This window comes from Ambystoma mexicanum, chromosome 12 (genome assembly GCF_040938575.1).
Source record: "Ambystoma mexicanum isolate Mex_15411 chromosome 12, UKY_AmexF1_1, whole genome shotgun sequence".
NCBI lineage: Eukaryota > Metazoa > Chordata > Amphibia > Caudata > Ambystomatidae > Ambystoma > Ambystoma mexicanum.
Window position 1 is genome coordinate 538,770,740 of NC_090936.1, and position 27,186 is coordinate 538,797,925.

Sequence of the window (27,186 nt, forward strand, 5' to 3'; positions counted from 1 at the left end):
CACTACGTGAACCACATCTGTTCCAGTGGGATGCACGTTCCCCTCCAGACACCAGCTAGGCCACTGCCCACGCTGATATACTGTCCTGGTTCCTGGAGGCCACGGTTCCTATTGCATGCAGCTTCTCCAGAAAGAGACTGCATAACCCCGGATCCCTGCAAATCGGCCATACTATCAAGTTGAGGTTGCCTGAGTGCACCAAGGGATGGCGCTGGCCCCAGCACAATCGTCTCCCACCTCAGCAGAGAGATAGACTTGTCGCTCTCCAAAAGGCTTGGTAACCATGCTTGCCCCTTCCAGTCTGACATTATAAAAACCAGCCAGACTCTTTGCCTTCTTGCCTGTGCCAGAGTCCTCAATCATTATGAATGGGGGAAACGCATATTCTCTGCCCGGCCCCCATGACTGGAGAAATGCATCTGTCGCCTCCGCCTCAGGGGTCCAGTCTCCAACTGAAGAAACGAGACAGCTGTTTGTTCAGTCTTGATGCAAATGGATCTGTCTGACAGGAACCCTACCGGGACATCAGTTCCTAGAATACCTCATCCAGTTACCAATAGCTGGCATCCCTCAGACACCTAAAGTTCTAGCCTGCTCTCTCGTTCTGTAGTGCAGGTGATTATTCCGCCATCACTGAGACCTTCCTCTGTAGGCATAAATGCCAGAAATTCTTTGCTAGATGCGCTGGCATTCTGGACCTCGTACTGCCCTGTCCTTGAGCAGCCCACACTCTTGGGTCCAGCATTCCACTGCAGAGGAACCAGCTAGTAATTCTAGGCAGTTATGTGAATATGACGCTCCTCTCCCGGCCATCTTCCTACATTTCCCCACATCTGGCTCCCCGCCCATGGCTGGCATCTGACTTACAAGGCTGACGAGGAGCCAGATGCTCTCCCATGCCAAGCTTCCATATGGTGTAACGACCACTTCAATTCTGATCTTGCTTCCTGATATCTGAACTCGCACAGAGCTATAACTTCCTTGTCAGGGTTGTTTTTTAAATTTTTTTTTCAATGGCAAACTGAGAATACCTTAAGTCGTGTACCACGAAACCTAGGAACTCCATCGATTGTTCCGGGCATAACTGAGATTTCTCCAACTTTACTAGGAATCCTAGCTTCTGCAAAGATCGGTCACAACTGTCAGTTGTTCCTGAAGCAGTTATGTCTTGGTACATCGGACATATGTCATCTAGGTATATAACGAGGCGAAAACCTTTTTGGTTTTGACGCTGGTCTAAGCCACCAAATTTCGCCAAAACCGTTGTTACTGAAAAGAAGGGGCTCCAAGAATCCGTCTTCTGGTTGGCATGACAGCTGGAAAAGCTATGGTGTACAATGACTGGTGCACTGTTCATTTCTGTTGTAATAAGTGGATGTAATCTAATAGTAGCTTTTCTCCCAATCGGGAGTACTGTCGCATGACTTTCAACACGCGCAGTGGTCTCTTTAGGAGACATTGCTATCGCCCTGCATTGACCTCGTGGTTGGGGGCGGGGAAGGAGGCTGTGACTGGGGATCCTGCTGCTTCCCCATGAGGGGTGAGTATGCAATTGTAAGGCGCTGTGTAAACACCACTGCTCACGGGGATCTTCTCCTAGCAGCCAGAATTAATTCGGGGCATTCAGCCCCTGCGCCTCCCAACAGTGTTCCAGTGTTGCTGAGTGGTAAAGCATAATTCCGACTACTATTGTGCTGTTTTCTCGTTGCCCTGCGGTGGCAATAAGTAACCCCAGGCTTTTGTCGACTAAGCTGTCCCCAAACCCCTGGTGGAGCCTGTCCTGTTTTGTATGTGCTGTCGTCAGTACAGTCAACTGTCACTTGATGCAAACCTCCAATTGCAATTCCCAAAGTTTTTGTAAGGTTTTAAACTTTTGTGGTGGTTTTTTTTTCTTCTTTTTTCCTCTAACTCATGTGTTTTCCTTCAAGGGGGTTCTCAATACTTTATAACACACATTTAAATTGTGAAAGAACATGGTAGTGCTTCATAGTTTAGTTACATATTTACTAGAAAAATACTACCTTTCCTCTCCTTCACACAAAACACTCGCCATCGTCGGCGTCATGTCAAATATCGACTATGCAAACAGCCTCTACCTCAGTATACCGGAATACCTACTGAAGAAGCTACAACGGTTCCAAAACGCAGCAGCCAGACTACTCCTCAAACTATGCAGAAGAGACCACATCACCCCTGCCCTGGCTCCCAGTAAAACACCATATCACCTTCAAAACAATGTGCATAACGCACAGGGCAATCTACGGACAAGGAGCAGAATTCCTACAAAAGAAAATGACAATCTACAAGCCAACGAGACCCCTCAGGTCAACCAACGAAATCCACCTGGAACTAAAACCTTACACCAAGAAAAAAATTCGGAGGCACCGCCTTCTATCACTTAGCCGCAAAAAACCTGGAACATCATCCCAAAAGAAATGAGGAACACCAAAGATCACCTTAATTCAGAAAATTGCTAAAAACCTGGCTCTTCAATACCAGAGACTAAAACCGAAACAAGAGTAAGACAAATGACTCAACAGGAAAGGACCTTGACAAGCTCCTAGAACCGACAGAGAAGAACTCAGAGCACCAGTAGGGGTGACGCTGGACAGAGTGGTCCACTTGCAAGACCGAGGCAACAACCCCAGCCAATCCTTACCATCCCCATCCGCCCGTACAGCTACAACTAGGTACCACCGGGTTGTGGAACGGACGAGATACCACCAATCACCACACTAACTGAGGTATGGACACTAGCAGGTGCGGTGGCCATTTGAGTGAGGGTGAGGAGCATGCAGGGTTCTTGAGGGAGCGGGCGGAGGGCGCAGCTAAATGCTCGAGGGGCTTCGAATGCAAAATGGGCACAAACCTTCCGAGGCACAGGGTGCCCAAGCACCACATCGGGTGAGATTACGCGAGCCCAAATGGTCAATCCAGGATAGATACCAACTAACCAATACCACTAACAATTTCCTTCTCTGCATACCTCTCAAACTCCAAACCAAACCTCCAGGGCAACAAACCGCACGAACTTCACTACACTGCAACAAAACAATAAACCCACAGACTCGCTCATCAGTACATGACTACTGGCTGCATACACCCCAGGCGACGGACCCACCGGGCTGAGGCTGCCAACAGCACATCACTGCATCTTGCACTTTTCCAGCCTCCACCCACTAACCCACCTCTCCCAGAGCGCCAGGGGACCACTCCAGTGGTGATAGTGCACGGTACAAATGTCCTTTAACATTAACTAGTATTTATCTCAGACTTTATACTTGCATATTATGAGTGTGCAGAGGTGCGCTGGCCACCCATCGCTTCAGTGCTGCTTGTGCAACACATTCGACAGTGACCTGTGCACTCACCTGTATCCCATTTGGCCCATGGAATGCGGTTTTATTCTGCTTTCCTGGTGAGAAATGGAATTAAAACCGTGTTCAACCTGAGCCTGTTGAGCGTGCTCAGAGATCAGGCCCTGCTGCATAAATCGAGCCTGTTAGCCGAAGCAACGGAATAAACCAAGCACAATTCCTTGGGTGGGTGGGAGGGGCTACACTGTTAATGAAATAACATTGAAGGAGCAAAATACTCGCAAAACATGCGTTTTCTTTTTCTGTCGCTCTGCATGTATTGACAGTCTGAGTCGCATTTCACTTAATGACACTAATTGCATTTTGCAAAACCTTTTCAGCCTCTTTGCACCTACACAGTAATGGAGCTTTCGTTCATGAAGAAAGACTATTACCCCTGTGCTAGTCGAAGTCACTCTTACACACTTTCTACGCAGATTATTTATATAGCAGTGTATTTAAAAAAATAAATAAAGACCGGCACGTAAAATTAAATTTAGTTTTGTTTCTCGGAATCTGGCTGAACCACAAAGCGGAGTGATTTCAAGCCCTTGGCTGTCATTGCACTCTGACCTTTAAGCCTTTGCTACATCTATCTATATTTGATGTTTACAAAAGATGTTAAAGTGACTTTTGTTACGAAAGAAAATGAAATGTTTGTACCAAACCCAGCATGCATAAGGTATTCAGTGATTCCGTCATACAACTCTCACATACACATCTGACGGATATAAACATTCCTATGTTCCCAGAATGCTCCGGTATGTGCAAAGCAGCCAGAGCCTCATTGACTCTATTGGTGCCACTCCCCATTATCATTGGGAGTACATGCTAATCAACACTCGTACTGTTAATGTTCATACCATTGCATACATTATCATTTTATTATAATAAACGCATGTCTATGTAAGGTATGCCACACAGTGCATAAGTTACGTTTATAAGTAACCTTTACATGAATTAGATTTTAAATATAAGTTATGACCTTTCCTGTAAAGCAGATCCTAAGACAGCCGGAAATCTAATTCCATAAACCACAAATCTCAATCTTATTTGTATTGCACAGTCTCACCAACTCAATTAACAAAACTTTTATATTGCCACAAACGCAAGATGGCATGACACTTAGCCTAAACCACACACAAAGGTAATGTGCTGCAAAGCCAGACCCATTTTTTAGTTCCACCTTTTGGGTTATTGGGTATTTTGGACAATGGCACAAACAGCAATGATGGCAAGTGTATCTACCACTTAATTTCTTACAAAAGCTGACTGCACCGTTGCTTCCCACCCATTGAATGTTCAAGATCGTCCTTATCCATTGCTCCACTGTGAGAATGCACAAAGGTTCAAGAATGTTCTGCAACTGTCTTTACTCCACTTAGGTGTTTATGCCCACGTAGAGTTTACAAATTTCCCTTGTGATTTTGCCGTCTATTAATGGCGTTCCAGCCCTAGTGATTGGAGGTACATGGGCTGCAGCAGGTGGTAACCTGCCTTGTCTCCTTTATACCACCTTCTAGCACCGAGCTGTAACAATAAGGAGGTTTAGTTACATTTTTAAAGATACACCAGAGCCATTTATTTGCATGTCATACGTTAAATATAACATTTAACAAGGCTGCATGTAGAAATGTAGTTATGTTGCCAGAAGCATTCATATTACAGACCAATCTAGGTACTTCTCATGGGTCTACAGGGCAACTCGGGAGAAACCAGATATTAGTATTAATACCAAAATTCCTTGTTACAATCCTTACAATCTGGCTTCGTGTGTCCAGTTGGTAGACCGCTTAGGCTCTGCTCACTTCCTCTAAAATATTGTTTTCTGATCTAATAGAAAGTAGGCAGTTGGCTTTGGCAAGTACCTCTAATGCACTCAACTGACTAGAACACACTGCCATCTCTCGGCAGCTGAGGTATCAAAAGACTATTTCAACTACCATAACCACCAAGATAACAGGCTTCATTTGGGATTAGAAATCCTGTCCGCCTTAATGTCATTGTGTTATGGAGCAAAAATGAGACAAGATGGTGGTGACTGGGTGTAGATTGGTCAAGACAGATTTGTTGAAGGGGCGGAATCTGGTGATGGTGTAGAATCTGCCAGACGTGGAGTAATGTTTGTGAGGGAGGGGGCATGCACTCTATGGCAGCAGTATACTAAATACTCCAGTGTCTACGCTCCTTCTATCCTATAGAGTTTGGTTATGGGATCGTACAGGAGAAGGTTTGGATTTTCTTTGTAACCAGACGTAGTCATTTTGCCAGTGCTCCTTGAACTTGTATTATGCAACCCTGATAAAATTATCACAATTGGGTGAGCCATATGACTCACCTGGTTTTGAACACCCACGTAATACAAATCGATTCCCTGAAGGCGTTTTAAAACCGATAGATGCAACAAATAAGAGTACAGGTACTCAATCGGTTTAGACGGTTTTGGTGCTTTTTGGTGGCATAACCACAATCCAACACCTCATAAATGTTTGCCACAAATATACAGGAGTGACCCTGAACTAACCAAAGAGGATTGCTTTGCCCACAATATGCGTCTGGTGAGGGTGCCGATTTTTAAAAATAGGCAACCCTCCCCACTCTCTAACAACCACCCACCCAGCTTACCCCACATGCTTTCCCCTGACCCATCCTACCATCAATCACACTAACCCCAGCCACCCTACCAACTACCCCAAACTACTACCACCACACTTTACCCACCCTACCCTTGCTCTACCCCGCCTCCTCTCTACCGCATACACCCACGTCAACCCTCTCTATCCCCTACTCAGTTTACCCTCCACGATTCTACCCTCTCTACTGCCCACCTACCACCTCTAGCTTCACCCAACCTATATCCTCTTCACCCATCCACCTACCCTCACCTCTCTAACCCCTCATTGTTCCTCTCACTCAATCTATTTCTTACCCCTTCGCTAAAATGTCCTCTTGCGCATCATTGGCACAATCTATGGCTTCCTCCCTTTCTGTATTCCCCTTCTCATGCTCTTACACACCCCCTATCGCATCCTCCTTTAAAACGTTGCACTCTCCTCCTTGCACTCGGGTGCCGATAAATGCATAATGCAAAGAACGGCAGTAATCACAAACTATTGGCATTCCCAATGCTTGTTCTCTTAGCTGGCTGACCATCAGCTTCATCAGCTTGGTGAAACACTAGGGAACTGACGTTGGTCCACAAGGCAGACATGTGAACTCTTCCTGCGACTTATCTGAAGTTCTGGCGCAATGAGTACCGTCGGATGTGCGTCTCTAAGGTCTATCTTGCCTAGCCAGCCTCCCTGCTGCATGATTTCCCTGAGGTGGATGCCTTCCATCTTGAAATGTCTGTAAACTATGAAGCCATTCAACTACATGAGATTGATCACTGGTCTGTTTGCGTCTGCCTTTTACCAGGAACGTATTGCTTATTAACCAATCTGTGGCATCTGAAGCTTGCGCAGTGGCGTTCATCCGCCCTAACTCTCAGACTTCTGCATCTATTAGGTAGTATTCTTCTGTGCTGACTATTGGTCATGGGGGACCCGACTGTACTGGCTCTTGAAAGGCATCTGAGTGAAATCCCTGGACTGAGTCCCGAATCCATGGATCTCCAGAAATTTCTCTCCAACCCTACGCACTTCGCCTCCCTTCGGCAGGGATCTCTGCGCATGGGCAGAACTCGATACGCTGATTTTGAACTCGCCTGCATTTTTATGCTGTTGCCTTGCAGCGTGTCGCCAGCCTCTTCGCCCCCCTTTTTTTTTTTTTAGAGGTAGGATTTTATAAATGTTCCCCTTCTTGGTCTCTCCAATTTGCTCTGTCGTCATAAGGCCTGAAGGAGTACCGGCTGGCTGAGTGGCCTCTGCCCGCCTGTCCAAAAAGATGCCTGGGTTTTATCCAGAGCTACATGTGTATTGGCAAACTTTCAGCTTTTATGAGCAGCCCCGAAACAGTTTGCCCGTGGCTACATCTACGGCCTCTGAAGTTGCCAATGAACTCAGCTTTGGCTCTATCTTTATGAGAATAGAACTTCTCTCTGGCTAGCATTCTCTCAGAAAAAAACATGGCAGTCATCTGCCAGGCTTGTATGCTTAGGGCTGTGCCTAGACCTGCACAAAATGTGACCCATGTTGGGTTGGAGCTTCTTGTGGCTCGTTTGGGGCCTTTCACCCTCCTCACTGGAACTCATTGTAATAGCCCAAATGAACCTACCTGGGCCTGTCGCAGTAATGAAACTCTGTTACAACACTTTTTCTGAAGTCCAACTAAGGGTTTAGTAAAACCATTCAACTGAGACCGTACAAGACTCCACTCTTTATGGCTGTCCCACCTGAGTATATGGTAGCGTAGGCAGGCTTATCTTAGGAGGGAGAGAGGGCTGTAGAAACGGTACAAAGGAATTGTAATACAAATGGTCCAAAGAAACACATGCACCATGTATTCTAAAAAGAAATGGTTTATTTACATACAAGTTGGCCCAATAATGTCCCCTTAAAATTTATCACATTATATATAACCACAATTATAAAAATGCAACACTATGCTTGAAAGTATTTTGTATTTTTGTATTGCGCACCTGGCCCAGAGGCATCTGGGCGCATTTCTTGAGAAACTGTACAATTTATTACATAGAAGGTACATGAGTTAAGTTTGTAACAGGCATAGTAGGGTACAGGCGTAGTGAAGTACAATAGGCGATTGGTCAGGGGCCAAAGGCATAATTACGTACATATGCAAAATAGTTTCTAAAATGGATACATATATTTGCATGAGTATGCAGTTTCTAGAGTGTTTACAGGAGGTGAATGAATTGGAGGAGAGGGTGTACGTGCATGCGGTAGCATGGTCCTGTTCAGAGAGCCAAGATTTGTCTTTATTCTTAAATGCGAAGTAAGAGGGTTCCGATCTGTGTGTGGAGGGTAGTGTGTTCCACAGTTTGGCGGCTGGGAAGCGGGATCCCCTGGCCTTCTGGAGCTTGAATCTGTATCGCTAGTGAGTGGACTTGAGCAGTTCTTGAGGGTCTGCTAGAGGTGTGGGCAATGAAGCGGTTGGCAAGGTAGACTGGGGGGGGGGGAGGGCGGGGCTGGTTGGCTTGGGACTAAGAGTTAAAGCAAGAGTTTTGAGTGGTATTCGTGGGGCAACAGAAAGCCAATGTAGGCTTAGTGTCTGAGATATGAAGTTTCATAGGGATCTTGAGGGACGCCCTAATGGTATTATTCTGGGTAACCTGGAGCTTGTTGTTTCTTTGACTGGTCCCTAGGTAGAGGGCATTGCAGTAGTCAAAATAAGGGTTCTGGCAAGGATAATGCAGTTAGGGGCCGTTAGGGGTCTACATGCAGTTATGAGCTTGCAGGTGTAGGCTGAGGCTGATAGAACAGCAATGGTTTGTCTTGAGTGACAAGTTGAGTCAAGGTAAATACCTATGTTTTTGTGTCATTGGAAACCTTAATGGTGTTCCCGTCATTATTGAAGGATTTGAAGGCATGGTCTAATTTCTTGAGTCTAATATGTGAACCTAAGATGAGTAACTTGGTTTTTTCATTTAGACACAATCCATGATGTGCCATCCAGGACTGAGTAGACATTGTTAACTGCCTTAGAGTTGATTGTGTGGTCGCCAGCGATGGGGATGAGTATCTGGGTGTAATCTGTGTAATTGGTATAGGTGACACCCAGATAGAGTATATCGAAGAGAGGCTTCGTAAAACATTACACAGTGTCAGGGAAATGCAAGAACCTTCTGGGACCCCGCACAGGAACAGTGACGGTTCAGCAGAGGCAGTTGGTGAGAATACCAGCATGGTTCTGTTTGCCAGGTAGGATCTGATCCAGGAAGTGGCTTTGTCTGTGAAGTGGGCAGCTGTTTTAAGATGTTGGCACAGAATTTGGTGGTTGACCAAATCAAAAGCTGCCGATGGGTCAAGCAGTAGTAGTATGGCCATTTGTGTTTTTTAGGTCAATAAGGGCAGTTTCTTTTCCGTGTCTAGGACGGAAGCCCGATTGGCGGAGGTCTAGAAGTTTATTTACAAATTTAAGCCTACCTTGAATCTAACAGTCTGCCCTAACAAATATTTTTAGTAGGGAGGGCACAGTGGTAATGGGTCTATAGTTTGCAGGGTTGTTAGGATCAAGGGTGTTTTTTTGATAAAGGGGATGACCCAAGCATCCTTGAGGTTGTCGGGAACGATCCAGATTTAAAGGAAGCGTTTATAAAGATGGTGACTAAGGAAGTAAGGTTGTGTGCGGCCTCATTTATGATGGGTGCTGGGCAAGAGTCACCTTGACAGTTGGTGGGTTTGAGTTTTTTGATAATGTTTTCTACTTCCCAAGTGGAGAAGGGTGAGAAGCTAAATGGGTTTAACGGGATATGATGCAGTTATGTTAGATACAGGAGAGCTAGGTGCTGTATCTGGGACTAAGCTGCATTTTTTTTCGTATTGATTTTAGTTTGAAATGTGGAGATTTTGTCAAGGAGTGCTTTTTGCTTGTTTGTGCACCATGAGGTGTCAGCGTTGTACCAGTTGGGTGGGTTATAGGAAACTCCAGTTCTTGAGAATCTTGAAGAGCTCTTTGGTGTTAGATTGGGCCTGCAAGATGCGTGTGTTGTAGGTGTCTTTTGTTTTAGCTATGAATATAGCTTCTTTGTAGTAGGAAGATGCAGTGGTCAGTGTGTTTTTATTGGCGGCAGATGGGATATTTCTCCAATGCGCCTCTGCGTTTTTTTTGTTTTTTTTTTTTTTTTGTTCTGCTTCGCGGAGGCCTCTGAGATGAGGTGTAAACCAGAGTTGAGATGGGGCCGTGGTTTTGGTTTACGCATTTTTAGCGGGGCTGTAGAATTTAGAGCTTTTAGGATAGTGTGGTTGTAGGTGTCCCCTAGGACTAGGCTCGGGGCTGTATGGTGAGAGCTTATTAAGGAGGATTAAAGGGAGCCGTTTCTCAAGTCCTTCCTGAGCGATGTTCGTTTTAGTGCAGGGATGGGTGGCTTTGATGGTGAAGGTTATTTTTTGGTGATTGCACGGTATGATGGATGTCAGGTTAATTGTGCAGTTCAGGTCCGCAAGCCAATCAAGGGTTCTCCCCTTGATGTGAGTGGGTTCCTGGATGTGGCGGGTGAAGTCGAGATCTGTTAGAGAATTGGCCAGGTCAAGGGCTTTGGTGTCATTAGGGTCTTGGAGGTCAAGATCGAAATCGCCAAGTAGTATTTGTGAATTGGTCTTGGTAGCAAGGATGGTGAAGATCTCCTCAGCGAAAGAGGAGATGGGTCCTGGCGGCCTGTAGATGAGGTGCATTGTGGCAGTATGATTAGAAGAGATGGGTAATTTGATAGAAGTTCAGCAGATGGTATCTGAGGGGGTGGAATAGGTCTTGGCACAAGGGAGCTCTATTGGATAATGGCAATGCCACCACCTTTTGATTGGTTGGTACTCCTGTCGCATCTAATGGCGTAATTATCTGGTATTGCCAAGGACCGTGCAGGGCCAGCTGCAGCATGAAGCCATGTTTCTGTAATGGCAAGGAAATCAAGGTCTCAAGTTATGATCAAGTCGGCAATGTTAAGGGCGTGCGCTGGGAGGGATCTGGCATTGATTAGGGCACCTTATGATCAGGGAAGCTTTAGTAATAGTAGTGTTGTTCGAGATAGTTGGGATAATATGGGTAAGGGTTGTGGTGCCGGTGGAATTGATCACGTTAGTTGGATTTTCTTGGTTAGATGAGGATTTGCTCTTGGTTCAAGGGTGTGGGCGGTAGGTTTTGGTGCAGGTTTTGTGGCAAAATCTAGAGCCTAGTCTGATTTCTGTGGTAGGTGGCGCAGGGTTGGTTTGGATGCGAAATGTTGTAGCCAAAGGGCTGGGGAGTTCAGATGGGGGTTGGTATCTGACATGGTGACTGTATGCATAGGGCTGTGTGGGCATGAGATGAAAGTGGTAGGAGGTAGTGATCGGATAAGGAGTTGGTGATGAGGCTGGCAGGGTTGTGTTGCATGTGAACTGAGCGGGAGAATGCAAGATCAGGGGTGGTGTTGCGAGTAAACCAGGGATTTAAGGGTGTTTTGAGGAATGGGATGAGTGTAGTTTGACCAGAGGAGCCAATGTATTAGGCAGTCGTGTATAGGTGCTCTGATTAAGCGGCAATGGGGTGGTGTAGGACAGGGCAAATTCGAGATGTCCATGCAGCAGAAGGTTGGAGCAAATGAATGTTCATGCACACAGTTTTAAGATGGCAGCAGCACCTGTAGTGATTGCTGATAAGCACATGAGTAGGTCTGCCAAGGTGGTCGGTGCGGCACGTGAGTGGCGTGTATGGTAGTTGGCTAAGCATGATGCACCTTGAAACAATTAACAAGATCAACGAGTGAGGGGTTAGCTAAGCAGCAGGTACTATGAAGCAATTAACCTAAGCAGTGAGTGGGTAGTTGGCTAGATGGAAGGCACTATCAAGCAGTTATGATAAGCAACGAATGAAGTCGGGCCATTGCAATGACAGAGGGATACGATGGATACAAATATCTCATGACCGATCTAAATGGCTGACGTAAGCAGCAGTGTAAAGGCTGGTAAGAGCCAGTGAGGGTCAAGGATGAGTTAAACTAGTTAGTGCCCCCTTATGGGGTGGCATGGCAGGCAAGAGTAACAGCAAATAGACAGGCGAATGCAAATGTCCAGTGGTGGCAGGATGGTTGACTAAAGGCAAGGACCTGAGCGGTGGGGTGCCAATGCAGAGAGGTTGGCCAGCCAGGGTAGGGTGTGTTGCACTGGAGTTAACGGCAGGTGATGTAGTAGGTTGGAGCCAGATGCAAAGTAGGGTAAGACGTTCAGTAGCAGGCGGTCGGCTGGTTTACCAAGTAGATGGTGGTGGTCGGGTAGTGGCTAGGCATTGATTACAGGTTGCAGCACAAGCAAGCAGAGTTTCAGGCCCAGGCCTCTGTCAACCCTGGACAGGCTCGGGACAGGAAATGGCCTTGAGTCTGGCCTTTGTAGGCTGGGCCGGCTACACGCCTGCTGGTGTATCGGGTCGTCCAGAAGAAGGTGGCTCCAGCCAATGGGTCACACCAACGAATTTGGGTTGGTAGCTATGGAGATGGGGTCAACAAAATGATTGTAGCGGTCGGGTGAGATCATGCAGCCATTTTGGATTGCGGCGTGCTCCGTGAAGCAGAATAGTACGGAGCAGGTCGAGCAGCATCTTGACTGTAGATGGAGGCAGTTCACCTTTAGTAATGGATGGCTGCACTCACAAGGTATTCAATCCGATTTCCAGGAAATCGGGGCGGGTGAATGACGAGAGCATGTGTGCATAGGATGCTGTCTCGAATATGGTTCACAACCTTACCTCGTGAAGGGGGAGGCCCCTTGACGGTGGCGTGAGCTGCTCCTAGAGTTGGAGGGAGCTCCTCCACCTCAGTTGCAGTTGCGTAATGCAAAGTGCACAGACAAGCATATAACCTTATTTGGAACACCGAACCATAGTCCTTTTGCAGTTTCTTTTTGGAAAGGTCCTTCTGGAATTTCTGTGCCAAACCAGGTTTGGTCCCTTTGTTCGTAAGCCTTTGGCGGGCTTCAGGACTGAAGACCACCTCTGGCCCCTGAGTGTCTGGGGTGGGCAGGAAGTGAGGGAGGTGCCCGATCCCTGTGCTAAGTCTCCTAGGAGACCCAAATGCACTCTGGTGTGATTGGCTGGCTGGCTGTCTGGCAAGGACAGCCACCCTGCTGGGTGAGGGACAGGTAGGCTGGAATGAAGGGGAGAACTGGTGAGTCTCTTGGACTGGAAAGCAGAGTTGACCACTGGAACGTAAGAGCCAAAGACCAGCTGGAAGAGGACGGCTGATGCAACTCCTGGACTGTTGGTTTGTCCGGTGAAGCCCTGCTGAAGGTTTGAATTGCCAAGTTCATCTCAACAAAGAAGCCCCTTCAAGGACTACGTCTTCCTTTTGAGTTGGTGGGACCAATCAACTCGTAAGCCACTTGGATACCATTCTCAGAGCTGGTTAGGTTTAACTAGGGGGAAGGACACCAGTTTGTGTGATTGACTACAGATACACGAACATTACTCCATTTTTGTCAGCGTTTTCCTACGATCCCGTGCGGTGCAGAGTCCCCCGAAGTTTTCCCCACTTGTCCCCACGACTGAGGCTCGGGAACAGTGAGATCTGCAGGAACTGCCAGGAACCAACGTCTTCAGCTGCATCTTTTTTTTCATATTAAGGTACTGTGCCAACCCGATTGAGAGAATTTACCTCTCACGGTGAAAGTTGGTGGAATTTTCCCAACCTGCAGGCCTAATCAGCTTGTGACCCAACATGATTCTTTTTTGTACAAACTACTTCTGAGAACTTTGGCAAAGACTATACTGTTTACTACAAGAACTGTTCTTTCCTATCCAAGACGCTAGCCCGTTGACTTTGGCCTAGGCGTATTGAACTGAATTGAGTCCTCTAGTGAACTGAAACTATTTGCACCGCCTAAAAGTATTTATCTATTAACTTTTTACTCCCTTTCAAAGTAACTGAAATGCCATATTGTTCCGGTTTCAGTGGAGCCTAATTTACTCAAACCTATTGGTTCAGTACTGAAGAGTTTTTGTATAATAACTTGCCTCCTTCTAGTGAATGTTTTCTAAATGATTGTGTAAATAAATTAATAAGTGTGGGCATTTTTACCAACATCATGTCTGGATGTGATCATGACCGCAAAGAGGATCCACTCTGCACAGCGATCCCTTCAGTCAAGTTTCTGTGATCTGTTGCCACATGATGAATATATCTATGAAGAGAAATCTGTGGTAGAAACTTCAATCAGAGGGAACATTACTGGAGGGAAGCAATCTCTTGTCCTTTTACATTTGTTGCTTACATGGAATTGCAACTTTTATTCACCAGTTTCATTGTCAGCATTTATCCCATAAGGCCAGTCTTGTCTGCCAATTTGCTACCTCCATTTCCATTCTCATTTCTCCCCACTCCCTCACCATCCCTCCCAATTCAACATATCCCAAACCATATTTAGTTTCCATCCTTGCTGAACCACTGCCAGCTCATCCCCGGTTTCACAGTAAATCATATTCTTAAACTGCCGAATTCACTTCCCTTCAGAAGAATTGGTCCTGAAACTGTAATTTCCCACAATCTACACTATTGTATTCTGCGTTTATCTAATATTCAAACCAACTTTGTTGAAAAATATCCATCTCCAGTTTCTCAAACTGAACTTAGCACTTCATTTAAACTATTTTAATGTTACTCTTTTCCTTGCCCTTCTAGCAAGCCATTGTTCTTTGAATCTTGGAACACAATGATCAAATGCCTTTACTTTGTGCATTTTCAGTTCATTTTTTGTGGTCCTTTTTGATCTGTGATGCCTCTTCCCAAATTATTCCACCCCCCCCTTTTCAGCCATTCAATGTTGATGGGGTTGGACTGTCTTCTGGCTCTATCATCTCTATTCTCTGAAATCTTTGCCCCATCCTTCACAGTAAAAACTTTCTGAAAAGGGTATGTCCATCTGTAGCTGATAACCCTTCTGGTTAGTTCCTCTGTTAATTGATTCATCTTCTTTCCTTTGGTCAGTGTTGCTCGAGTGACATTTTAAAAGATTGTGTCTGGAGCTGGCCCTAAACTTGGTGTTTGTTGCCTTTTTAGCTTCTCGTAGAATTGCTTCCTTGATGATCAAATCATGTAGCTTTACCACCATGTATGTTAGTTCATTTGGCTTTTTGTGCCACACCACACACAGAGCAGTACACAACAAAGGCGCTGAGTTCTCGGGGACAAACTGTGTCTACATCAACCGACGAGAACGCTCAGATCAAGCATTCTGCCTGGAACCGAAACCCTACATCAAAAGAAAACTGAGGCTCTTCCTTCTCTCACCAAGCACCGAAAACCTGGAATAACCTTCCAAAGTACATACGTAACACAAGAAACCACCTACTATTCACAAAACGACTCAAAACTTCTCTTTATGTCATAACTAGAAAGACCGATCACAGGGGCACACTCGCAACTAAAACATAAATGCATGGAGAGACGGGCCCTGATCCACACCAAGCAATCGACAGAAAAACCGTAAGGAAATCTCCCACAACCTACCAACGACTAACCGAGAGACCGCCGTAATAGGACCAAAGACCCAATACATAGCAAGACGAAGACCGAAACACCAGGACGACTGATCAAAAGGACCATGACCCTTAACTGCAGCCATTCTCAACAGACCTATTCTCGGCAGACTGCAAGGCAATAGGAAACCCTAACCATTAGCTCGCATCCAGAGGGTGAGAAACTGAATAGGCAACCACATTACACTAAACTCATCAAGACACTGCGAGAAGCACAATGTGCAATTAAGCGCAAACAACTAAACAGCCCTAAGGAAATTACCCTACAGAAACTGAAGAACTAACAAAGATGGTCATGATGGAGGGAAACTATCAACTGAATACATAGGATGACCAAGATGGGTGCAGTAGAACGCCTCATCAACAGCACTCTGACCCTGAACCTTTGAAAGCTTCAACTGACCAGTGTCACATTAGACAACAAGAGAATAGATGGTACCAACCCAGCTCCACACCCGAAGAAAAGGTTCAGACACACCATCACTCCATACAACATTCACTATGATACAGCTGGATCCGCACAACAACACCACCACGGGACGGCCCACAAGTAACCAGCAACACCACCACTCACAGGGATGCAGATCAAACGGAACCAGAAGTACCGGAATCAAATTCCAACCCTCAATTTTCTGCATACTCGACCCACACAACTCATGCAACCATTTCTCTCCCAGCAATCTGCACACACTTCACCACATCAACAGCACACAATGTCTCGCCCGATCCGATGCATGCACCAAAGCCCAGCACCTGGTGTATACCGAGCTGAAGCTGCCAACAGCACACCACCTCTCCTGCTCCCGACTAATCCTACCTGCCCTCCTTCCTATTTACAGATCCACCAGAGCACCTTGGGACCAATTCCGTTGGTGACAGTGCGCTATATAAGTACCTATAACATAACAAACCTTGAGTGTAAGTGTCTACTTGAACCACTGTGATTGTAAGACCTCTGTGTAGCATCCTTGTACTGCTCGCATTCCCTCTTGAGATAAGCCTGGCTGCTCAGCTCGCTGTGTAGTACAGACTTGTACTAAAGGTTGGTTTTGCTTACACCTGTAGTCCTAATTGTATGTGGTGGTCCCAGAGGGTACTGCATGCAATTCTGCCTAACATCCATACATAGAAAGGTAAACCTTGTCTGATTTGTCTTGGGAGGCAGTATTTCCATATGGCTCAAGAGCACTGTTTTACTGTTGAGACTTATGCAAATAAGCTGCTTTTACTTAAAGGAATTACTCAATGAAAACCCAATGACCTGGTTAAATTGAAAGATGTATTTAAATTGCACACATTCTTCCCCTTAAACTTAATCTGTGAACTCCAGCGTGCTAGTATTTTTATTAATGATGCGCAATCTTAGGCAGGGTGGTTTGCTACTCAGACCCTGGTTATCTAAACATCCATGTCAAAAGCATAGTAAACGCATGTTCCCAGCTGCACTGATTTCCTGACATCTGAAGCACCTGCTTTACAGTGGCAAAGAGCAGGTGGAAAGGTTGCATATGCCCATTTGAACATACTGACCCGAGGTCCCTGCAGAGAAAGGTTGCATTTAACTTCTGCACCTCTGACCCAAAAAATCTGATTTTGGTATGGTCTGATGGAGGAGACCATCATTAACCCATTAAGTGCTAATGGCGTGTATGTCCGGCCTGAATTCCTGTAAGGAATCCTAGTAGGGTCCGCCCGCTCCCACACGAGCCTTAAGACATAATACTACAGGAATCGAAATTGAGATGTTGACCAGGAGCAAAAAGCAGTTCCTGTGTATCTGGCATAAAGTTAGACAGAGGAGCTAGTACATAGTGTGCAGCAAATTCTAACTTTGAGCCAGATCCAATTCTTAACTTTGTCCATTTTATAGTATAGCTTGTGGGCCCTGAAGACCGAGTTAAAGGCCCAAGCACAGCGAGGGCCTTTAACGAGGTATCAGGGCCCATAACAATGGAACGGCCCGAAGGTGAGGTCTATAAAGCTATTAGAACCCATGGAACAAAAGGACAAAAGTTCATTTAAAAATATATATTTTTATTAATACATTGTTTTTTTAGGGCCTTGAAAATTCCCTATGGAATATTTGTTTACAAAAAAAATGAAACTTAACATTACAAAAAGCTATTAGAACCCAGGGCCAGAGGGGAAAAAAATCACCCAAATATAATTTGTAAAATTATATTGTTTTTTGGGGACTTTAAATTATAGTAAGCTATTCTTTTCACTAACACTATTAAATGAAAGACGGTATTCGTAGGAAAATGTAATTTTCACTTGGGCCACTACAGGGGGGGCGAATCATTGTTGATGCACTTCTTTCCCAGCTGAAGAAGACAATGGTCAATTTGCGGGCTATAATGAAACTCCAGCTATGCCGGTTCTTACAGCCTGCAAATTGGCCAATGGGAAAGGGTTATTCACTCGCCCAGGGTGCTAATATGCGCTCTATGGGTGTATTCTTTTTTCTCTCCTTTATATACATTGCCAAACATACACAATATTGCATAGCAAGGTTTGTACGGCACCACTTGTACAGGAGTCAAAGGTAGCTCTTGGTTTCAAGCTAACAAGGCTCCCCTTGGCTATAACTAGGAGCTAAATGTCTCCCAGCACCTGGCAATTTCGAACCCTGTAATACTGTGTTGCAAAACAATACATGTACCACCCTCTTGGCAGTCACAAGGTATAAAACCATTTCCAACAATGGTTCCTGGTACAGGTTTGCCGGAGCATGAAGTCCTTGTGTCTGTCTTCTGATATCTCTGGTCAGATGGATAATCCTAGTTAACGGTTCCAGGTGGTGATTGCAGACAAGGCTGGAATGGAGGGGCATCTGTCTGTGGTTTCAGCACATTTAGAAACGATGGCTTGGTAACTACCATTGCATTAATTCGTCCTTCTGTTTCAGAATGTGTCTTAAGGAGCGTTGGGGACACACATAGGACCCAATTTCCACTTAGTATGTCCTACATAGAGCTGAGAAATGTTTATAGTTTGAGTCTTGTGTAAGTTAGACGCGTCCTTCTTAGATACTAGTTCCTTGATGGGTCATGCATAATCTGTGAAGACAATACTCGGAGCTGCTTTTAGTTCTTCCTCAAATTTCATTTTTTTTTCTTTCCTACCATTCATAGGCTGTAGCATGAGAAAGGAGACTCTCGGTTGAATACCCTAATCTCTTTGGTATTGATGGCCATCTAAGTTATTCCTTGAAGTTGAATTAAATAATTCAATGCAGACATATATAATGGTTGCATGTTTATGTTTAGATGAACAAAATAAGCATCTAAACATAGTCAGAAGGGTTGAAATAATAAATGGTATTGAACCAGCATCACAATACTGGTCAAGAGCTGCTTTTGCCAAGATGGATCCAAGCAAAGCTCACTCAGTGCTGTTGCATGAATTTTAAGACTGCATAGTTCTCTGGTTACAGACACAATTGAACATGGCGAATAATCCTCTTTAGTCACATGCATGATTTTTTAAGGACTCTGCCCAAGCACCATTCAGGTGGAGCTTGTATACATTCTGATTGGCTTGCAAGTGGATCTAGGGTTTGACTGTCTCATAGATCACAGATGTGAAAGATAGATATGGTCCCCCAATAGTGATTTTTCTATAATACATTAAGTAGGCTGCAGATCACATGACAGGCTCTGCCACTCAGCTGCTCTGGCCACTACCTATTTCACCAGTCCTCCTTGGGTGTCTGCCTTGTTAGGAAAGATTTCTTTATTGCACCTTTACTTCCATTTTTATGGACCTCCAAGCTTTTAACTTTAATTTTTGATCCTGACCTGTACTTTTTATAGTTCAGTGAAGCTTTAAGCTTCACTGCTGTTATTCGCTAATCTGTTATGGGGAAACTGAAATGTCCTTCAGGCTGTCAGTACTGGGAAACATTGTTTACCTTAGTCTAGTTATTGTTACTACTTTCAGTAACTTATCACTTGTGTTCACTTTTATTGCTGTTCAATGCATCTTTCAATGTAGTATACTGGCGTACACTTTTGTTTTTGCCCTAGACCGACACTCAAAGGATTTTTGGTTACATGTGCTAAATGGACAACTGGGTGGCGGCAGTGGCTTTTTACCATTTCATTTGCTGATTTTCATTTTAGCCTTACTGTGTTTGCCCACTAACTGTGGCTAAGTTTGTTTTGGTTTGTTTTTTTTTTCTTTTTGGCCATCTTTTTTTTTAGCCTTCCTGGCTTGGAGGAAAATCCTTATACAGACTTCCAGTGCCCACAAAAGCAGAGGCTTTTGCGGGCTACTGGAGGGCTATGTGTTTGCTGGCAGGATGTGGGCTGGGACTGTCTGGTCCCAATCCACAAACTAGTTTCAGTGTGTGTGTGCGTGTTGTGAATGAGTGTCTCCGCCAGTGGCTAAAAGGAGTTTCGGCTCTTACCTGGCTTTTGGGATAGGAAGCGGATCCCTGCACCGACTCTTGAGATCCTGCAGCAACCTGAATGATCCAAGACTCCTGTCCAGCTGCGAGACTTGTAAAGCGACTAGAGACCCATCTGAAGGAGGCTTGGTGACAAACGTCTGCTGCTGTCCTGGAGGAGCCCTATCTTGCTATTGATCTTCAGCAGTCCTGCGAAGGAGCTGTAACCCATGTAGTGGAGGGGGTGGGGATGGCCGGGAAATCCGTTCCTGGCGTCTGCTCTACCCTGCGAAGAGCCTTCAGAAGTGTCCCTGGAATGTCATGTGGCTGACCAGCTCTGAGTTTGGGCTACCGTGCTGCAGATGTCGTCATTCCGCATTGTGGCCTGGAACTTTGGGGAATCCTCATTTCGGAATCCTAGCATCAAGGGGACCCAAGTCTGACCGCAACAAGCGAGACCCTTTTCATCACCATGCTGCGGTGACCACCCTCCGCCCTTACCTGAATCTATTCCAGTCCTGAGGGGTCCTGCATAGTGGTTTTTCTGCATTATTCATCCGAGAGTCCTTGCAACAGCGAAAGACACCGACCGGAGATCAGCTGGAAGCTGCAACCCCTGCGAATCAAGGACTGAGGCTGGCGGCGGGAAAAGCAACCTTGTACCTGCTCCCATCGACCTGCCAAGTCCTGGGAAGAAGTACAGTGGGTGGGTGGGGGTGGGGGGTGAGTTAGTGGTTCTTACCTGCCCCTAAAATTCCTTTGTTTTCCTAACTTTCATAAAACCTTTGCTATACTTTGGCTTTGCCATTGCTTGCTCACACCAATGTTCCGAAAGTTGGGGGCACTTGTGTTAGAATACGCTGTCTTCTATGCCTTGCAACTGATCACTGGACCCACAGAGACCCTATCGTCGTTTTTTTTTTTTTCTCCCTGTATCACAAACTGTTGGACCCTTTCCTGAACTTTTGGGCTGAAGGCCCCAGACAACATGGGGAAAGTTGGGGCTCATTCTCTGTGGACCTGTAGTATATGAACTAATCTGAATTCTTTTACAGGAGTTTGATTTGTATTATGCCCTACTCTGGTGACTGTATGTAATCTATTAGTGTTGTGTGATACATCTTCCTGTTAGTCCTCTTTCATAGTGATATTTGGCCATAAATAACTATTTTTAAACATACTGTATGTAATCTGATTCCCATTATGTGTATTCTTTGTGAAGCCTTTACAAACTCGCCACCTCTTGAGACTTAGCCTAGATCTCTCGTCACTGCTACCTTGAACAGGTTAGGCTACAGCTCTCGAAGCTGTCCCTGTCACAATATAGGTTGGCCTTCTATAAATCTGTTCGCCAGGCCAGAATATAGGAAATCCGTCCTAACAGTCGGACGAAGAGAAGGACCATGGCTATTTGTGCCATTTTGGGCCATGGGCCAGACACTGTTCTATTGCTCTCTCCCAAAAGTAGTCCATATCACTTCTTGTCGCTAAAAGACCTCACAATGTGTCTCCTCCCTCCAAACCCCATCCTCGCTAGGGTTCGTATTGTCAAGCTCCCCCCCGGGCAGCTTCAACAAACTACCCTAGCGAAACTCATCAAAAGCGCCCGTGTCTCCATCCAACACCCATGGACTAGACACCCTCGCCGACTTCCTCTCGTAATACAAACTTGACGCCCTGTTATCAGTGAAACATCACTTGCCCCATCCTCACCCCATGTTTTGATGTACCTCGAGGCTACTGCGTCCAACATGCCAACTGATTAGGGAGGGCAGGAGGAGCGACTGGCAATGCTCATTCATCCCCTCTCCCGGAACAAGCTTTTTGAATCCCTCATCACATTCCCCCCTCATCTGCAGACCACCTCACAGGAATTAATTATTTTTTTCCCATTGCCGACATCCCCAATTTGGTCTCCTCTGCCAAATTGGCACATTAATGTCTTTAAGTGATTTTAACATCCCCCCAAGTCGCAGGCTGACCACCTTTGAAGCATGCTTTTTGCACTGACCAGTTGCATGAACCTTGAGCAAATTGTGCTCTTCTTCCCAACGCACAACAAAGGCAACGCCTAGACTTGGTCTTTGCATCATCTGCCCTCATCACCTGCGTAGACCTATCCCACTTGCATGGTCTGACCACGCCATCTCTCACCCACTCGACTACGGCCCACAAAGGTCAGGCTAAATGCACTCTCCAATCAATACCACTCAGTAAAACCTTCCCGTTCAATGAGCTTAGAAGCATGCTTTGCAGACTCCACCACCACAGGGCATGCCTACGACCTCCTAGAATTATTGAACTCTGTTATGGAACTGGTGGACACTCGTGCCCCCTTAAATACCAACTGTGCTAAGACCAAACCATCTGCCCCTTGGTAGACCCCTGACCTCCCCTCCAAAAAACCTCAGTCAGAGCCCTAGTAAAACCGTGGTGCAAAAACCATAACGCGAAGGCCTCACCAACCTCACATCTCTCTGCGCAAACTGTAGAATTCTTATGGAGGCCAAAGCTGCTGGCTACTCCACCATTATGGCAGCCTAACTGGTAACGGGAGCAAAGCCCTCTTTGAAGTAGTATAACATTGTACTGGCATTAACACCATTTTATTTTTTTTATTGGAAAAAATAGACATGCCGTGGGCAGTTGATTCAATGTCTTTTCAGATTTAGTACCAGCTGTACCCCGGCACGGACACTACCCCTCGGGACTGAATAAACTCCTCTTCCCTTGGATCTTCTAAAAACGATTGCCTCCCTCAAACCTACTTACTCAGACAATATCATCCCGGCCTCCATCAAACAAGACTGGCATGGCGCTCAACATCCTCCTGGCATAATGAATGCCTCCCTCACAGAAGGGTCATTTCTGGACACCCTCCAGACTGACCTCATTCGACCTCTGTTTGGAGAAAAAAAACACAACCTTAGATCCAGACAACCTGGACAACTATCGGCCCATTATGAATATTGGCAACGTTTTGGAAACGGTAGCCGCTACACAACTACTCGCCAGTGCGAAATGTGAAAATATCTTTCATCGTCATGAGTGTTCTTGTAAAAAAATAACTGAAGATAATTCTAATTGTTAAAATGTGGACTTGTTGTTTTGTGATCACTTTGAATAACTGGTGCAAAGACGTGAGGGTGGCATTTTAGCCCAAGATTTATTTAGAATCTTTTGTGCACTTTTGCTACCCTTCTGTCATAAAATTGGTAATCTACAAATTGTAATGAAGGGTAGTATTTTACTATTGAGTGGTTGAAGGTGTAAAATGTGTGAAGGCCATTATCCTTCCAAGGCATAAAATAAGCAGGGTCATATAGCCCTTTGCTATGCAATTCTTTAGGTTTGCTAATTAAATTGGCAATTGGGTAGCAAAGCTAGCTCTATTTAAGTTAACCTGTTCAATGAAAGCACAACTCGCCCTGCATTCCTCTTCCCTTCAGGGCTCTTCCTTCTTTTCCCTGTTCACTGCAAGTTCAAAGGTAGGGGCGTGGGCAAGGGAGACTAAGTAAGGATTCATTTTATTGAAAAGGCAGTCGTGCAATTCTATTCCTAAAAATGTAAGTTGTTACATAATAAGTACAGTAGTTAACAGTAAAGTGTAGGTTAGTACACCTAAATCTCAGTGTCAACTATATTTCCTTTTGTTGGGGACGCAGCATATGAGTGAACACTTTTGAAAATGTACATTATTGTGTGGCCAAAAGCTTGCATGCCAAACCTATTTCTGTAACCTGCTGGTTGCATCTAGCTTGTAAATGATGCCCAGTCCACAAGATGATCCAATACTCTTTAGCACCCTGTAACAGCTACCCTGAAAATGAGATGGCCGCAAACTACAATATTGCAGCTAGTTTCCTCAGTTCTCTGCCTGCTACGCCTTCGACTTTGCTTTCTTTCCCCTTACATAATATACAAAGCAAACGAGATATATGTGCCAGGTAATTATCAAGTTCCATTTATCTACAGATCTACTGCCCTACCATACAGCTTTCAGAGCTTGCTTTGCTCCGATGATTGCACAATACATTTCTACATGTGGGAGAGATCTGGCCAAACAGTTTTCAAAACCTTTGGATCACATTTATTTGTGTCTATTCCTGCAGCTAACCTTTCACATTTTAGAGACTCATACAGGGATGGCAAAGTAGAGTACATTTTATGTAGGGTGTTTACCGTTTGCAGGGGATGTTTGAAACCTTTATTTAACATTTACTAAGTCTGCAGTAAATGTCAATGTTACTGTGCATGGCTGGCCTTTGGGTGGCAGCAAAGTGCCAAACAAAGTGGGTTTGTGGTTACATGCACCAACACATTTAAATGTGGTCTGGTGCATTTCCTCTTGTGTTGAGTAAACTAAGTTACTCGACCTGCACATCTAGTGGAAAAAGATTTTGCAAAGCTTAACTTGGCTCACCTAATGTCTGTCTTCAACAGTTCACATTACTGCTGTATTATTGCTCATTTTATTTCTTTGGTACAAATAACTTCTGGTGAATATTGGTACATAATTGCTAATCAAATGTGTTTGCTAATCAATTTTTGTAAACTAAAATATGGTATGCCTTGCCTTCAAAGGGTGATGCTTTTTGAGTCTCCCTCCCCTTTCTGGACAAACACAGGGTTGCACACCATCTTTTTAGAAATAATGTAACCACATCCAAAACAAAAAAATATACATATATGAAATTCCAGTATCAATGATACAGAATTATCAATGCACTAGTTGCCTCCATTTTCTATACTACAAATTGTATAGAGCTTTGTGAACACGCACCTCACCATCGTTACTTGTGGTTTACCCTGAGCTATGCATTGGACATTGAATGAGGACTCCGGGTTAAAGCTTTCATTTGCTAAAAAGCAATTTAATCAGAATATCCCTGCCTAGCTAGTCTTTCTACTTCTCCTTTATTGAAAATGAATACCTCCCTCTTGCTTAAGACATGTCACTTTTAAACAGCGTTTTAGAAACTGCAATTTGAAGACTGGCTTCTTTGCACACTTGCATGTAAATCGCTTGTAAAAAGGAAAATGTATGTTTAGCCTGTGTTTGCTAAATGCCCTTCAATTTGTTTCATTAATGTAAAGTACATGTCTCATTTTCAACAGACAGCTTAAAGACGTAAAACTTAAAGTAAAGAGACTAAGGAAAGAGTCACGGCGTAGGGCCCCAGCCGACACTGCTGGATGGTTTTATGTGAAATTGATAATTGGACTGCTGTACATTAATGTGTCATGGCCGAGGCAGCAGAGACCCCAATACGGAGGAGCCGGCGTCTGGTTAGAGGCGGCCCCGTCGAGATTTCTGAAGAGGCAGATGTATACGGTCACCATTTAAAGGCTACCCACAATAAGCTGGAGGAAGAGACTAGGCAACTAAAGTGGAGACAGCTGCGAGACAATGACATGGAGGGGAGCCTGAAGACCATTGAAGATGAGATCTTGCAGAATGGCGATGGTGTGGGAGACGCACCCATAGTCCAACTGGCCGTGACAGCGAGTCTTGACAGAAAAGAGGTAGAGAAGTCAGGAAGTGAGAACAAGAGTAAGCAGCAGGAAGCGCCAAAAGATCTCTGCAAGAGACCACTCCTCAGAGTAAAGGAGACCCAGGCAAACCCCTATTCAAACGAGCAGGTGGTGGTGGTGATCCCAAAGGGAAAGCCCAAATCTGGCAGGATTTGGAAGGATCCAAACATAAAAAGGTAAATGTTGTCTGGTTGCTTGGTTCTGGCCCCCACTGTGGTTAAGTGGGGTCTGGGAGGGCAGTAGTTCTGTATGGATAGAGCACTGTTTTACTGTTAAGACTAATGCAAATAAGCTGCTTTTCTGCCTGTACTTTTGTATATAATACAGAAAAATATTTAATGGGCACTATGACTGAGCAGAATGACCATGTCATAGCTCTCATAGCAGGGATTGAAATTGTAGGGAATCAAATCCTGAGTAGTTGTAGCAGCACTTTAAGGAATTACGCAAACACACAATGACCTGGTTAAATTGAAAGATGTTTTTAAACTGCACATATTCTCTCCATTAAACTGCATCTGTGTAAAGCTCCAGCGTACTATTGTTTTTATTAAATAGTGCGCAAATCTCAAGCGGGGTGGTTTTGCTACTCAGACCCGATTAAGATCCATGCCAAAAGCACAGATGTTCCTGGCTGCATTGATTTCCTGACATGCAGTGACACAGATTCAAAGTTCACATGCCCATTTTGACAGATACTCTGACCCTCAAAGCAAAGGTTGCATTTAACTTCTGCAACTCTGACCCAAAAGCGTGTTAATTGTGGCTCTTTCCATCTGGTAGGGTAAACAAAACCAAACCCTGAAGTGCTAATGGCGTGTGTGTTTGTCCTGAATTCCCATAAGGAATCATACTAGGGTCCTCCCACTCCCGCACTTAAGCCGTATGACATAATACTGTATGTTGTTGCAAAACAATACACATACCACCCTCTCAGCAATCAAACCATTTCCAACAGTGGTTCCTGGTACATGTTTGACGGAGCCATGAACTCCATGCGACCTAGTCCATTCTTCCTGGTGATGTTTGCAGATCAGGCTGGAGTGGCATCTGTATATGGTTTCAGCACGTTTAGAAACTATCGCTCTAACTTCAATTGCACATTACAGCTTGTATCCAACAATGCCCATTTGATCTTCTGTTTCAGAATGTATCTGAAGGAGCGTGGGTATGCATATAGGGCCCAACTTGAACATTGGGCCTATATAGAAATTACAAATATTTATAGTTTGCGTCTTGTGGGCGTTTTCTTCTTGGATACTAATTTCTCGATGGGTCATCCATACTCTGAAGACTTCTGCTCGCAGCTGCTTTTAGGTCTTCCTCATCTTTATTTTTTTTTTGTTTCTAGCCTGCATAGGCTGTAGCTTGAGAAAGGACCCGCTCAGGTGAATCCCTTAATTCTTATATGGCCATTAATACCACAAATTATTTATTCCTTGAAGATGCACTAAATAAAATGCAGAAATATACTGGTTGCCTGTTTGTATGTTTTAGTTGAACAAACTACTTTAAAGGCTTTAAGAAATTAGCATGGAAACTTAGAGGTTGAAATAATAAATGGCATTGAAGCAGCATCATTATACTGGTCAAGGGCTGCTTTTTCTCCTGATCGATCCAGGTAAGTTCACTCGTGGCTGTTGCACGATGGGATACATTTGAATGTTAGACTGCATAGCTGTCTGGTTACAGACAAAATTGAACATGGGGGGGATTAATGTCACATTAAGGATTTTGTCCAAGCACCATTTCAGGTGGAGCTTGTATACATTCTGATTGCCTCAAGTG

General features: G+C 44.9%; 1 protein-coding gene across 2 annotated transcripts in view; it reads left to right on the top strand.

Annotated features, from left to right (window-relative positions):
• The window catches only part of LOC138513755 (coiled-coil domain-containing protein 86-like), an 89,204-nt gene that overhangs the window by 33,075 nt on the left and 28,943 nt on the right, over positions 1-27,186 (top strand). For both annotated transcript variants that reach the window (XM_069628843.1, XM_069628844.1), the window contains exon 2: positions 24,982-25,574. In XM_069628843.1, the coding sequence (XP_069484944.1) occupies positions 25,108-25,574 (467 nt within the window). In that variant the 5' untranslated portion in view covers positions 24,982-25,107. The remainder of the gene's footprint in view (positions 1-24,981; positions 25,575-27,186) is intronic.